This window comes from Typopeltis vanoorti, chromosome 8 (assembly GCF_054136105.1).
Source record: "Typopeltis vanoorti isolate ZY-2024b chromosome 8, IOZ_Tvanoo_1.0, whole genome shotgun sequence".
Taxonomy (NCBI): domain Eukaryota; kingdom Metazoa; phylum Arthropoda; class Arachnida; order Uropygi; family Thelyphonidae; genus Typopeltis; species Typopeltis vanoorti.
Genome location: NC_143556.1, coordinates 12119392 through 12133225, shown reverse-complemented (window position 1 = coordinate 12133225; position 13834 = coordinate 12119392). Strand labels below are relative to the sequence as shown.

The window sequence follows — 13834 nt, the reverse complement described above, 5'->3', positions numbered from 1 at the left end:
CTCTGCTATTTAGATCCCGAACAAGGACCAACTTTTCCTTTTTCATTGTATCAGTTGCTTTCTCTAAAGCCTCAAAAAATTCCTCCACTTCTACCTTAGTAGAGCCTTCTGTGGGACCATAGGAACAAATAAGTCTCATTGTCCAGTCCCCCATTCTCATATTTGTCCACATCACTCTACTTGAGACTACCTGCCATTCAAGAAGATTAGCCTTGTATTTAGTGTTGAATACTATGGCTACTCCTTTTCCTTGATCATTGCCTGAATATAACATTTTGTATTTATTGCTTAGAAAGATATAACCAGTTTTGTCTTTTTTGTTTCACTCACCCCTATTATGTCGATCTGATTCTTATCCAATGCTTCAGCTAGCTCCATTTCTTTGCCATTCAGGCTTCTTATGTTGATGGTACCGATTTTGAACTTTGGTGATGTTGAATTGGGGTGTGTTTTAGGGTTTGTTCCAGTAGCTGACTTTTCGCTGTTTGCCTGGTTCCCTAGCGAAAACAAAGGGTGCCTTGTTTAACACTGGGCGATGCCCCAGCCGGCATGAAATTCTGTCATGTTGTGCCATCATTTGAAATTTTGGTTTAAGCCAATAAGAATACAATTTGGTTGGCTAAATCCCAAATTGCCCCATCCTCGTCATTTCAGTATCCAGGTAGATACTTAACAGGGTGCACCATGAGAAGGTGAGGATTGGACATTAGGTCAGACGCCCTAGTTAGTTCTCTGCATTCCTTTGAAGTATATGTGGAGGTCTCCTCTCAGTTATATAGATTTGATCCTTAAGCACCTCTTAAAAAATAATTTATTCACTAAATTATTTTATTGTAATTTATTTTGAATATCTATTAATGCAGATGGAGCTATTTTCCTGCAGCTGATAGTGGACATAAATATCACATACTTTCAATTATATTATTCTCATTTTTTGTGCTCTCCTATAATTGTATTGACAATGGCTATGAAAATCATCTGAAAATTTTACAAATAAAGACATTTAAATTAAAAGTAAGTGAATCTGGTAATAATATTTTATGATGAATTCTTGTCTTTACATGTCAAGGTTTGTTCCAGCAAATGCAATTATCTTCGGAGATAATTGCATTGCTGGAACATATACCAAAGATTGTATTTGTAATCTTTGGTATATGTTGCTTGAACTTCAACTTCCTGTCTACTAAAACTCCAAGATCCCTAGCCTGATCAGTTTCTTCTAGCATTATCTCACCAATATGACATTGGATATCTAATCACATCAAAGTGTATGACTACATTTACTAACATCGAACTGACAGCTATTTTCATATGCCCACAATTCCAGCCTATGGAAATTGTTCTACAAGTATTGCATATCAATCATATTCCTGATTACCCCGCTTATGTTTGTACCAGTAAATAACTATGTCGCATGTCAAATCCTTCTTAATGTCAATAATATACAGATTGAATTAACAATGGACCAAGGACTGATCCCTGTGATAGACCACTGTCACCTAAAATCTTGCAGACTCAGATCCCCCAATCAGTCAGTCAGTCATCCTCTTATCCACACCAATACTTTATAATCCAATCCTATATTCTTCAATTTATGTAACAGTCATCTATGCTGTATTCTGTCAAAAGCCTTAGGAAAATCCTAAAGTATCAAAAAAAAAAAAAAAAAAAAATCAATCAGCTAACACCTTTTTATTCCCATATATACAGGGAGTAGGTGAGGCCATTTTTAGCCATATCTTACTTTTGGAGACTGAGTGGGCAGTTCAATTTCCACTGGTACCCAATCAGAGATAGCTGGCCCAAGGCTATCAATAATTAAGTGGCACGCAGTGAAGAGAGACAGCTCTACAGGTGACGCCACCTCGTGGTCCCTAACACTCGTATTTAATGTCTGAAATAATGCAAGGTTCTACGGTCGATTTTCTTGAGTTTCCGGTAGAAAAAACCTGCTTGCCCGTGCCAGAGATCGACTAACTCGGGAACCGGTCGAAAAAAGGCTTAGAAAAATTTCCTCTAGTCGAAGACTAGATTCGAAACAAAGTCTTCCTTCATGTGGCCAAGCGCCATGGTGTGCAAACACCACATCTACTCAGCTACACAGGCTCCAAAAGTACCATAGGGTATTCATTCCCCTTGTCTAACTCAATGGTGTTATTATTATAGAACGTGAGCAAGTTACTCAAACATGACCTTCCCTTAGTAAGCCCATGCTATTCATTGCAAAGTATAGATTCTCTGTCAACTCTTTCTGCATGCATGCAAGCTCTAACCAAATTTTTCAAAATCTTCACCACCACCACAGAGATACTGCTAGGTCAATAGTTAGATACAAGTCTTTGCACATTGTGCAATGGAATTACTATACATTCTTTCCACTCCTGTGGAATATTCCCTGTTTTGAGACTCAAATTAAATAGCATGTACAAAGGAATACCAATTCAGCTGAACACTCTTTTAGCATCCATGCTGAATTCCCATCAAGTCTCTATTGCTGAATTCTTATTTAGTTTGTGCAACAGCTCTAGTACCTTCTCCTCATACACCTGAGTTTCTTCATCCGGTGAAGACACAGCAAGGAACACAATGCTGCATACACAAGGCTGATAGCTTTTTGCAAAATGGTCAGTTGCACATTAGTTGAACAACCTCTTCTGCATCTGTCACATGCACACTATCTGCATTCTATAGAGTTAATGCATTTCTTCATTACTAGCAACTGATCCACTGGGTCTGTAACAACAGTCTACTACATATTTATTTTTGTTACTCTCACTCATGGCTTCAAACTCACCGCCATGTGGTAAACCGTTACTAGTATTGCAGTCATAGGTCTCAACTCCAACAGGATTTAAGCCATTCAATATCATTAGCAGCATATTCCCTCCTCTCCTTTCCTTCCTAAAAATATTGTACCCTTTACACTTGATATGAGTTAGTATCTACTTCTGATGGCCAGGTCTTCCGAATGCCTACAATTTGAGGTCTCAGTATATTCACCAAGGCAACAGACTACCCTTCTATTTCTGATACTCCTAGCAATTGTGTACAGGCATAATAAGTTACCTGCATGCTTTTATGTATACTCTTCTCTGTAGTCTTCATGACAAAGATGGACAACTTGTATCACTGTTCTGATCGAGTGCCCTACTTATGCAGACATTCTTGCACATGCTTAATAGGTCTGAACCAGATGAACACAGAATCATTCTCTCCTCTTAATCATTTCCATTCCAGCCTGATTGACTAAGTGGTTACCATACCCACTCTCCAACCAACAGACTGTGGGTTCAAATCCTGCCATAGCAATTGATGTTTGTGATTGCTTTTCAGTGTGCGAGATAAATTTCATCACCTGGTGTGAGACCACCACCCCACTTACTGATAAAAACAAAAAAACAAAAAATTCCTTAGCCCACTCATGGTACAAAATTTACTACAGGTTTGCAAATAACTTTTTGCAGGTGGTTCCATAGATGGGAGCAACAATCAAAAAACATAAATAAATAAAAATAAATAATAATAGTTTTTCAAGACTCCCAATACTGAACACATTTAAGTATAGGCTGTCCAGGGATTTTCACTTTCTCCCTTTCTACTTTTGCTTCTTCCAACAACTCTTTCATATCCTCTCTCTTACTGAACTTATCACTGGTTAAGTTCTTCGTTCTCACTAGAATTGCAATATCTTTTGCTTTGCTTTTCAGTTTTTCAATTCCATGTGCTGCATTTTCAATTTTTGCTCCAGGAAAATGTGAAGATATAGCCTGTTCATCAATGGCATGTTTTATGATAGACACCATAACAAATAATATCTTCCTTTTTATAATCATGTTACCCTCGATTTTCATTATGCGCTAACTTTCATGATTCTGCTTTGTTGTTTCTCATTTCGGTGCTTAATTTTTTAAAATTCTTATGTTACTTTAAATACCATTCGACTTTCTGTAATTCCCATGTAGTCTGTCTAATAATCGATTTTGAAGGTAAAGTGATTTTTAATATTCAGTTGAATATTTATCTTAGCAAGACATCTTGTTCTCGATTTTGCTGTTCTTGTTAGTATTCTATTTCTTGTATATTTTTGGCACCATTTTACAGCTGCATTTAATATTGCTTTATTCAGCAAAATTATGTTAAGAAAACATTAAATACTATTAAAACAGAAATCTACATTAATATAATATAAAAATCCGAAAACACACCCCAACTCAACATCGCCAGAGTTAAAGATCGGTAATATCAACATACGAAGCCTGAATGGCAAAGAAATGGAGCTAGCTGAGGAATTAGATAAGTACCAGATCGACATAATAGGGGTGACTGAAACAAAATATACAAAAACTGGTGAGATCTTTCTGAGCAATAAATACAAAATGTTATATTCAGGCAATGATCAAGGAAAAGAAGGAGTAGCCATAGTATTCAACACAAAATACAAGGCACATCTTCTTGAATGGCAGGCAGTGTCAAGTAGAGTGATTTGGGCAAATATCAGAATGTGGAACTGGACAATGAGACATTTGTGCCTATGGTCCCACAGAAGGTTCTAATAAGGTTGAAGTGGAGGAATTTTTTGAGGCTTCAGAAAAAGCAACTGACACAATGAAAAAGGAAAAGTTGGTCCTTGTTGGGGATCTAAATAGTAGAGTAGGAAGTGATTGTCAAACATACAACAATGTTTTGGGAAAATTTGGAGAAAAGAGCAAAGCTAATAATAATGGCAAATACCTGTTGGATTTCTGCTCAGGACATGGACTGGTTATTACTAACACCATGTTCCAACATAAAAATGTGCACAAATTCACATGGAGAGAAGAGGCTAGGAATAAGAAATGTCTCATTGACTATGTTATTGTTGATAGTGATGTTTTCTCTCTGGTGCAGGACACCAGAATGTACAGAGGATTTGAAATTGGAAGTGATCACTATTTAGTCTTGAGCAGGATAAAAATGAATTTCATATTGAAAAGAATAACATGTAAGAAAGTTTTAAAGCGAATAAAAGTTGAGCAGCTCTCAGATGTGAACTGTAGACTAAAATACACAAAGATTATTGAAAAAAAAAGAAAGAGTTTGAGAACAGGAATCAAACCTCGGAGATTCAGTGGCAAACTCTGAATAAAACATTGATTGATTCTGCCAGAGAGGCATGTGGTGAGGTTGTCTGTAAGGATAAAAAAATCAGAACTCCCTGGTGGACACAGGAAGTTAAAGAGGCAGTGAAGGAAAAGAAGAAAACATACCAAAAGTTCCCGTCAAATAAGTCAGCTTGTGCTCTTAGAGAATATAGAGACAAATGCAAGAATGCTAAACACTGTGTAAAACTAGCTAAACAAAAGTCATGAGAGGACTTTGGCAAGAATATACAAAATAAATATCAAGAAGGTGGCAAAATATTCTGGAGGTCGTTGAAGAAGCTTAGAAATGGAGGAAAGAGTGCTGTAAAAGGAGTTAGAGATGATAAAGGTGACATGAAAATGGGAGAAAAAGATATCCCTGAAGTATGGAGTAATTACTTTGAAAAACTGCTAAATGAAACAAGCAGTGATGGTAAAAAACACTGACCAGGCATGCAGTCAGGAATACATATCCATACTTGAAGTAGAAAAAGCCATCAAAGGCTTGAAATGTGGAAAGGCAGCAGGAGTAGATGACAGTCGACCAGAAATGCTGAAGTATGGTGGTATAAGTCTTACAGTGGCTGCACTGCATAGTTCAGAAAGCCTGGACTAATTGCCAAGAATTTTTGATATGGTTTTTTCTTTTCTTTAACTGCCTCCTTAACTTCCTGTGTCCACCATGGAGTTCTGATTTTTCTATCCTTGTACACAACCTCACCACATGCCTCTCTGGCTGAATCAATCAATGTTTTCTTCAGGTCTTGCCAGTGAATCTCCAAGGTTTGGTTCCTGTTCTCAAACTCTTTCAATTTTTCTTGAATAATGTTTGTATATTTTAGTCTACAGTTCACATCTGAGAGCTGCTCAAATTTTATTCGCTTTAAAACTTTCTTACATGTTCTTCTTTTCAATATGAAATTCAATTTTATCCTGCTCAAGACTAAATGGTGATCACTTCAAATTTCAAGAGTATTTGAAAGTGTACAAATCTTCTGTACATTTTCAAATACTCTGAAAACGTCATTATCAACAATAACATAGTCAATGATATTTTTCTTAGTCCTTGCCTCTTGTCTCCATGTCAATGTTCTTATGAAGTTTATAAGTTTTTAGTGACAGTCAGAAGAATGTTAATAGAAGATTTCAAAAACGAATCATAGAACTGTGTCTTTAAACTGGAGGAGTTGTGACTGTCAATAAGTATTTAGTAAATAAAGAAGATATTGCAGTCAATGTTCTAATTGAATGTTCGAGGAAACACTAATTGGGAAAGTTTCATCTGTCTTAAGAATGCCAGATCTATTTGTTATTTCTACTGGAAAAGGCAATGGAATTAGCTCAACTTAGATATGTTGTTTATGAAGTAGTAGAAAAAGAAACTTTTTTTTCTCTGGTACAGTAAATTGTATGTTAAGTAGAACTGCAAGAGGTAAGAAATATTTATACTTAAGTGAGACAGAAAGAATAATATTGTGTACTATATAAGGGAGAAAAAAAAAAGATCCTATGGAACAGATGAAGGAAATGTTTATATTTTTGGAAAAAGGCCCTAACAAAGAAACTAACTATGAATATTTTGTTATTGTGAAAACAAGGTATTTAGTCTGGTAGATGTGATTAAGTACATATTAAACAATTCAGTAATAGAATGAGTCAGAGAATAGGTGACTAATATTTTTGGATAAGAAAATCTTGAGTGTAGATTTATTTTAGAAAGCCTTGGATCCAGTATTTTGTAGTTATGCAATTTTATTTAAAGTGTATATATTGTTTTAGCATTATTAAATGTGTATTTTTTTTGTATTTGGCCTTGAGTCAGTGATTTTCCAGATTCTAAAAGAAAAGTTAAAAGTCATTGCACAAATCAGAATTGAATCCTTGTGAAAAACATAAATACTTTGAGTAAAAACCTTCTTTATAGAGACAATCTTTTTACAATTTCCGACTCTGCTATTTAGATCTCCAACAAGGATCAACTTTTCCTTTTTCATTATGTCAGTTGCTTTTGCTAAGGTTTCAAAACATTCCTCCACTTGCCTTAGTAGAACCTTCTGTAGGACTATAGGCACAAATAAGTCTCATTGTCCAGTTCCCCATTCTGATATTTGCCCACATCACTGTACTTGATATTGCCTTCCATTCAAGAAGATTAGCCTCATATTTAGTGTTGAATACTATAGCTACTCTTTTTCCTTGATTGCCATTGCCTGAATGTAACATTATGTATTTATTGCTCAGAAAGATCTCACCAGTTTTGTCTTTTTTTGTTTCAGTCATCCCTATGTTAATTCTCAGTTAGCTCTATTTCTTTGCCATTCAGGTTTCTTATGTTGATAGTACCGATCTTGAACTCTGATGATGTCGAGTTGGGGTGTGTTTTATGATTTGTTCCTTTGTGCTGTTTGCCTCCTGCTTCCCTGGTGAAAACAACATTGGCCTTATTTAACCGGGGACACCCCAGCCAGCATGAGATTCTGTTATATTGTACCATCATTTTTTATTGTGGTTTAAGCCAATAAGAATATAACTTGGTCAGCTAAATCCCAAAATTGTCAGTCCATCCTTGTTTGTTCCATATCAAGGTAGATACCTAACAGGATGCATCATGAGAATGTGAGGATTGGACATTAGGTCAGAAGCCCTGGCCGGTTCCCCACATTCCTTTAAATGCTATGTGGAGGTCTCCTCTCGGTTATACAGCTTTGACCCTTAAGAACCCCCTTAGACAAATCATCTTATTCTAATTACACATTCTTAAATTTTATTCAACGAAATGTAGTTAAACATGTGCTTACCAATTTATATCAATGTTTATGGCACTATACTTGTCAATAATGATTCCATGCATTGCAGCTCCCCCCCCCCCCCGTTTTTGGCAAGTGAGTATGTGTGTACATCCATGCACATAATAATAGAATAGGCAGGTTCAAAAGACAATAGTTTAATATGCAAATCGTATCAGAAAACTAAACTCGTTATATTAAATCAAGTTCATAGTTTCCCAGCCTAAGAATAACAAACTGTCGTAGATCTGAAATGAATGCATATTTCAACACTGGATTATTCACTTTTCAAACCATTTCCTTACATAGTTCGACAACAGATGAGAGAATCCTCAACACTTCTGCACATGGCAGAAGAAGGCCATTCCGATAATTGGGTAATCAATTTGTTTTGTGGGATGAGTGTTTATTATTACACATCAGAAAATTAGCTTTTCTTTTTACGAATAAAGTGGTAACTATTTTGATTGCATAACAGTTGTAAAAATTTTACGTATAAAGCATGTGATTTCGCATATTGGTGACTTATTCATACATCCCTTATTCTTTTCTCCCCTTCAACATGAACTGACTCTTCTTGGCACTCTACCAGCTACAGTTTTCTCAACTGTGGGAAAACTATACCTACATATTGTAATGTTTATATTTCAGCCTGGCTTAAGTTAAGATTTGTCCTGTAGTATGAAAAGTTTTATGAATAAACTTGGTCAAGGAATCCAATGGAACATCAGAACATGTTCCATAGAAGCCAATTTTCCAACTAGAAAAACATGTAGAAAGGCAATTATGATTAGATGTTGGCAATTAGATACGAACTATTTCATGTTACTGACTCATACCATCACAACATAATTTGTTAAGCAGCTTGTATTTTGCTGGATTTCAAAACAGCATCTTTGAAGCAAATAAAACTCTTGCCACAGAATAGGCACTAATAATCAAGTGACTTTTTTTGTGAGAGGCAAAAGAATTAACATGCTATATGGTATTTGCTGAATTTAAATAATCCACAACCATTAGAGGTGTCAAACATGGTGTTAAAATAACAGTTTCCTAATTTCTTACTAAATCAATGCAGCTATACTTATTGAGGTTAAAAAATGTTTCACTGCTGATGAAAACTCCAAAAATAGTCTCAGTTGTCACTCTATACACAGGCTAAGCTTCAATGCAAAGTCATTTTATACGTTACTGGATGCATCAAAACATGGAATCTGTCTTTAAGAGACTGGATAAAGACTGCTATTTTGATGTGTAATTTGTAATTTTTGATGTGTAAAAAAGTAAAGATTATTAAAGTACTTAGCTATCTTTTTAGATGTTCTCCAGGTTATAAGGGGATGCAAAACTATAAAACTGCTCTATTCTACAAAAACCAGATTTTTGTTTTAATTCAGAGAAATAATGTAGATCACTTCCCCAGTTCTGGAAAATACATTTTTCTGAGATTCAACAGCAAGTCCGATCGACCTCACTTGCAACTTCACAGGTATTATAATGTATGAATTTAACTTATTATTCTATATTTGTATACCACCATTCCTACTAACACAGAAGATGACCGTGGAATGCAGCTAAATAAAATATGCCTTAAGTTATCTTACATTAAATATTTTTACTTATACGGTTTACTTCATACTGCTTTCTGATGCTAGCCAAATAGTTATCTCAATAATAGGCTTCTGCATTTGTAAAGTCTGCACAGAATTCTCTTCAAATGCATGTTCTTTGTATACATAAACTAGCATGAGTGAATGAGTATTTAGTATTTTCCCTGTATACCTATTTGAATTTTCTAAAGGCTTTCTGTTTTGCTAAATGCGATACAGACATATCTTAGAAATATTTCAGCATCATTTGCACTAAGATGCTGAGAATGGTCATATACAAATATTTACTTTTTTTTTTTCTTTTATCAGCAACTACTATGAAATTAATCATAAAAATAACAGAAAATATAAGTTGATCCACTAACTGCTCAAAAAGCATGCATCACAACCAAGAAAGTTTGCAAACCAATTGTCATACACTAATACTGAGGGTTAATAATCTAGAAAACTAAAAATCTGTTCTAGAGAACCAAGCATGAAACTCTAGAGCTATTTCAGTAATAAAGAAAGTTTCACACCAAGCAATGAAAATTATTACCACTTAAAGACATTCAAAAATATCTATTCACAGTGAATTTGTACCCAAAGTTTGTTTAATGGAGAAAGAGAGAAATGCTATCTGACTGGCCAACCAAATTAGCAGACACACTGCTTTTTAAAAGATCATTTCAGTTTACTTACCGGATGTCGTTGGCTCCAGATCTTTGGCACGAACTGTCAAGTAGCACTGCTCCAAATCATGGAAATGAATATACATTCTTTTTCTACGATTAGCCAAAGTATTATTAAGCCACTGTAGACGGCCTCCCTTAAAAGAGTCATAAATAAAACTTATTATTATATCTAAGAATGTTTTAACATTTCATTTTTAATTTTGCTTTAAAATTGGAGAGGGGGTTTTGAACAGATCACATCGTGAGAGAAGGTGATAATTTAAAACATGCTGTTAAATTTGGGATATTTAGAGTTAGCATGAATTTCGTCATAACTTTTAACTTGAATAGTTATAGAAATAACGACGCAAAAAAGATGAAAATAAATTATTTAATAGCAAAAAGAGATGAGAAATTCAATAGCAACTATTCACAATAACAAGCTATTCTTGTATGATTTTGCTATAATGAGAATCAACTGCATAAAGAAACAGTATAGGGTATAGAATATTTTAATTAAAATAATTATATTACCAAGTAATTTAATTAAAATTAAAGAAGATGGTGAACTGTAAATGTAGCAGATGTACTGCAGATGAGAAGGAGAACCCAAGAAAAACAGTGCCCAGTAGTCTTGGGCTGGCAGTTATGAGTAATGTGCAGTGGAGTGTTGCTTAAGTAATTTGTATAGCTATGCATTGGTGTGTACAAAATGGATTTTTTAATAAATACATTTTAAATGAATGCAAATCCACCCCCACCCCCCAAAAAAATGGTTATGGAAATAATTTTTGCTGTGATACAAACTGTGAAAAAAGTGGCAGGACCACCACTGTGATTTTGTGATAACTGCTTAGATACACAGTTGACTGGTTTTATTAAATGGGGCTATTTTAGTCAAATGGTGCTTATTAGATTTCAGTGCGCCTCTCAGTGTTATTGGTTTTATAAGAAAGGCTGTAGTATTATATATCGTTGTATGAAGGTTTAACTTTGGTGTTCTAATTTTAATTTATTTAGTAATTGATTGCAATTATACGATCTGATTCAATTTAGAGCATGAAGAATAGAGAATAAAATTTGAAGTGTAGAGAGTATGAAAAGGATTGGATAAGCACAAAACTTGTCTTCAAGATGATCCGAGTGATGAAATGTCACAATCATATGTTCCAGCACAGGCTAGGATAAAATTAAACAATGAAATTGCCTATCCATAGTACTGTATAATAATTTGGAGGGGGGGGGGGAGTATCCAGAGAATGATTTTTATTATTATTAAAAATAAAATAAATGTTAACTTGTGCCTAGAAGAAGAAATATATATAAATCCGATATACATCACAAAATATCCATCTACTAATTATAACTTAGTATCTGGCCTATATTTCCAACCAGTTATCATTGCAACTGATCAACATTGATATTTAGCAAATGGCTTTTCAGTTACATGGATGACTGATCTGAAGTACAGGTATACCCCGGTCATATGAGACATTAGGTTCCAGACTGCCGTCCTATAGTGAATCGCTGCTTTTTTTTCACTTGTAGATGTGTAATGGTTTAATAATGTTTTCAAGCAGTCATATATGCACATTAATGATGTAAATAAAGCATTGATCTATGTCAGATATGCAAATGAAAAAAGTTATTCTGAATACCTTGGCTTAAGGCAACACACCAATCAATCTGTCATCAATCTGACATAGATAAATGCTTTATTTACATCATTAATCCATTTTGGAAGCAAGATAATTGAATGTGAACTAGTGTGGTGCTTTTTTGCTTCACTAAGAACTATATCTCTTTTTTAGCAGCTGTAATAACAACAGTTTACTCATACTCTCTACACTGTGTTCACTAAATTTAATAATTTTAATATTAGTATCTAATGTAATAGGTTTACGTCTTCTTCTGTTCAGTGGTAGCAACAGCACCCTTACTTTGAATTTTATCTGCCATTATTAACAACAAAAAAAAAAAAATAAGGTAATAGTCATAAACAGCTTATAATTCACAACGAAACATCAACACACAGAGATGTAATGACGTCATAAATAAACTGAGTTCACTAATACTGTCATAGTAGTGTCATGTTGCTAAAACTACCATATGAGTGAATGCAGTGTCATATCAATGTCCATTAAAAAACATCGTACGAATAGATCGTCATAAAATGAAGCATCGTAAGGAATGGTATTACTGTACAAGGAAAATACTAGTTGCTAATGAGTGTCTTTATTTCATGTGATTTATTGTATTCAGTAAAATAAAAAAACATGATGTAGCAACTTCCACCCAGTTCTTGATGCCTTTCTATAAACCAAAATAACTGAGCTTTTTTCTCAAACTAAATGCCAATGAAAGAAATTTAAAAAATGAGCACTACTGAAAGAAACTTTTTCCCAAAAATCATAATTCTCCAATTATGATTTTTTTTAAATGCAGTAACACAGTGGTTCTTAACCTTTTAGTAGTTGTGGCCGCCTAAGTATCCTAAAATATTTTTGCGACCCCTAGTTTGTAGTAATATAATAAACTTTTTTTTTTTAAAAAAAAATAGCAGTTTTATTTACTGATTATAATGACAAAAAAAAAAAAAAAAAACTCAGAAAACAGAAATCAACTTTACTTAAATATTACTGTAAAAACTTTACTATATTTATATTTAGGAAATCAAATAATGTTCTATGTTTGCTCATTTCATAAGGGGTAAATTTTAAGAAAAAACAAATCAGAAAATCACAACACTGAAAGTATCAAAAAGTAATTGCATTCAAGTAGCACTTAACAATGTTCAGTTCTATGCATTTGTACTATTGTTTAAAACTTCAGAGAATCACTTCTATTGCCAGCAGCAAAAAGTTGACTTGTGACCACAAAGGAAACTAAACTACATAATTCAGATTACTAATATAAAATGATACAAGTTGGAAACAAAGTAAAATAAAGAGCAAAAAATAATTATTTTAAGAGATTTTAAAATTTTAAAAACTAGAAATGTTCTATAACTTTCTGTGTCGTCCCCCCCCCCCCGGAAAATTATAGAACAATTGCTGTACCACATACTTCAGTAAAGTTGTATTATCATGATACACATCCTACAATGTACTTAATAAAGCTACTATAATGTGCCATACTGTAAGTATCAATTATATATTTGGTTTAGTCCTTTATCCAAATGTAAGCAAACAAAGTTTGAGCCTGAAATATTTTCAGGACTGGGGCAACTCTTGGCAAAAGTGGTATAACTTCTCATCACTTGCCTTAGTATACCATAATGCAAAGCACATCCCTTGCAGACATGTATAATGTTATGCATTAAGGGAAGGGTCCCTACCCAGACCAGTTTCAACCTTTACTGAGGTTTCATCAGTGGAAGCCAGATCCAGAGGTGGTGATACTAAGGTGGAAGTAATGGAGAAGTCACATTTCCATATACCAGATGCCAAAAGGTGTCACACCTTATTAGCTGAACAAAAGTCATGGGAGTTATTTGGCAAGAATATAGAAAATAAATATCAAGAAGGTGGCAAAATATTCTGGAGGTTGTTGAAGAAGCTTAGGAATGGAGGAAAGAGTGCTATAAAAGGAGTTAGAGATGATAAAGGTGACATGAAAACAGGAGAAAAAGATATCCTTGAAGTATGGAGTAATTACTTTGAAAA

The 13834-nt window shown here is 34.2% G+C and overlaps 1 protein-coding gene across 1 annotated transcript in view; it reads right to left on the bottom strand.

The window, feature by feature from the left end:
* LOC150103736 (E3 ubiquitin-protein ligase COP1-like) overlaps window positions 1-13834 on the bottom strand; it is a 405850-nt gene that overhangs the window by 198443 nt on the left and 193573 nt on the right. Inside the window, exon 10 of the mRNA XM_090396516.1 lies at window positions 10198-10324. Within this exon, the coding sequence (XP_090252642.1) occupies window positions 10198-10324 (127 nt within the window). The remainder of the gene's footprint in view (window positions 1-10197; window positions 10325-13834) is intronic.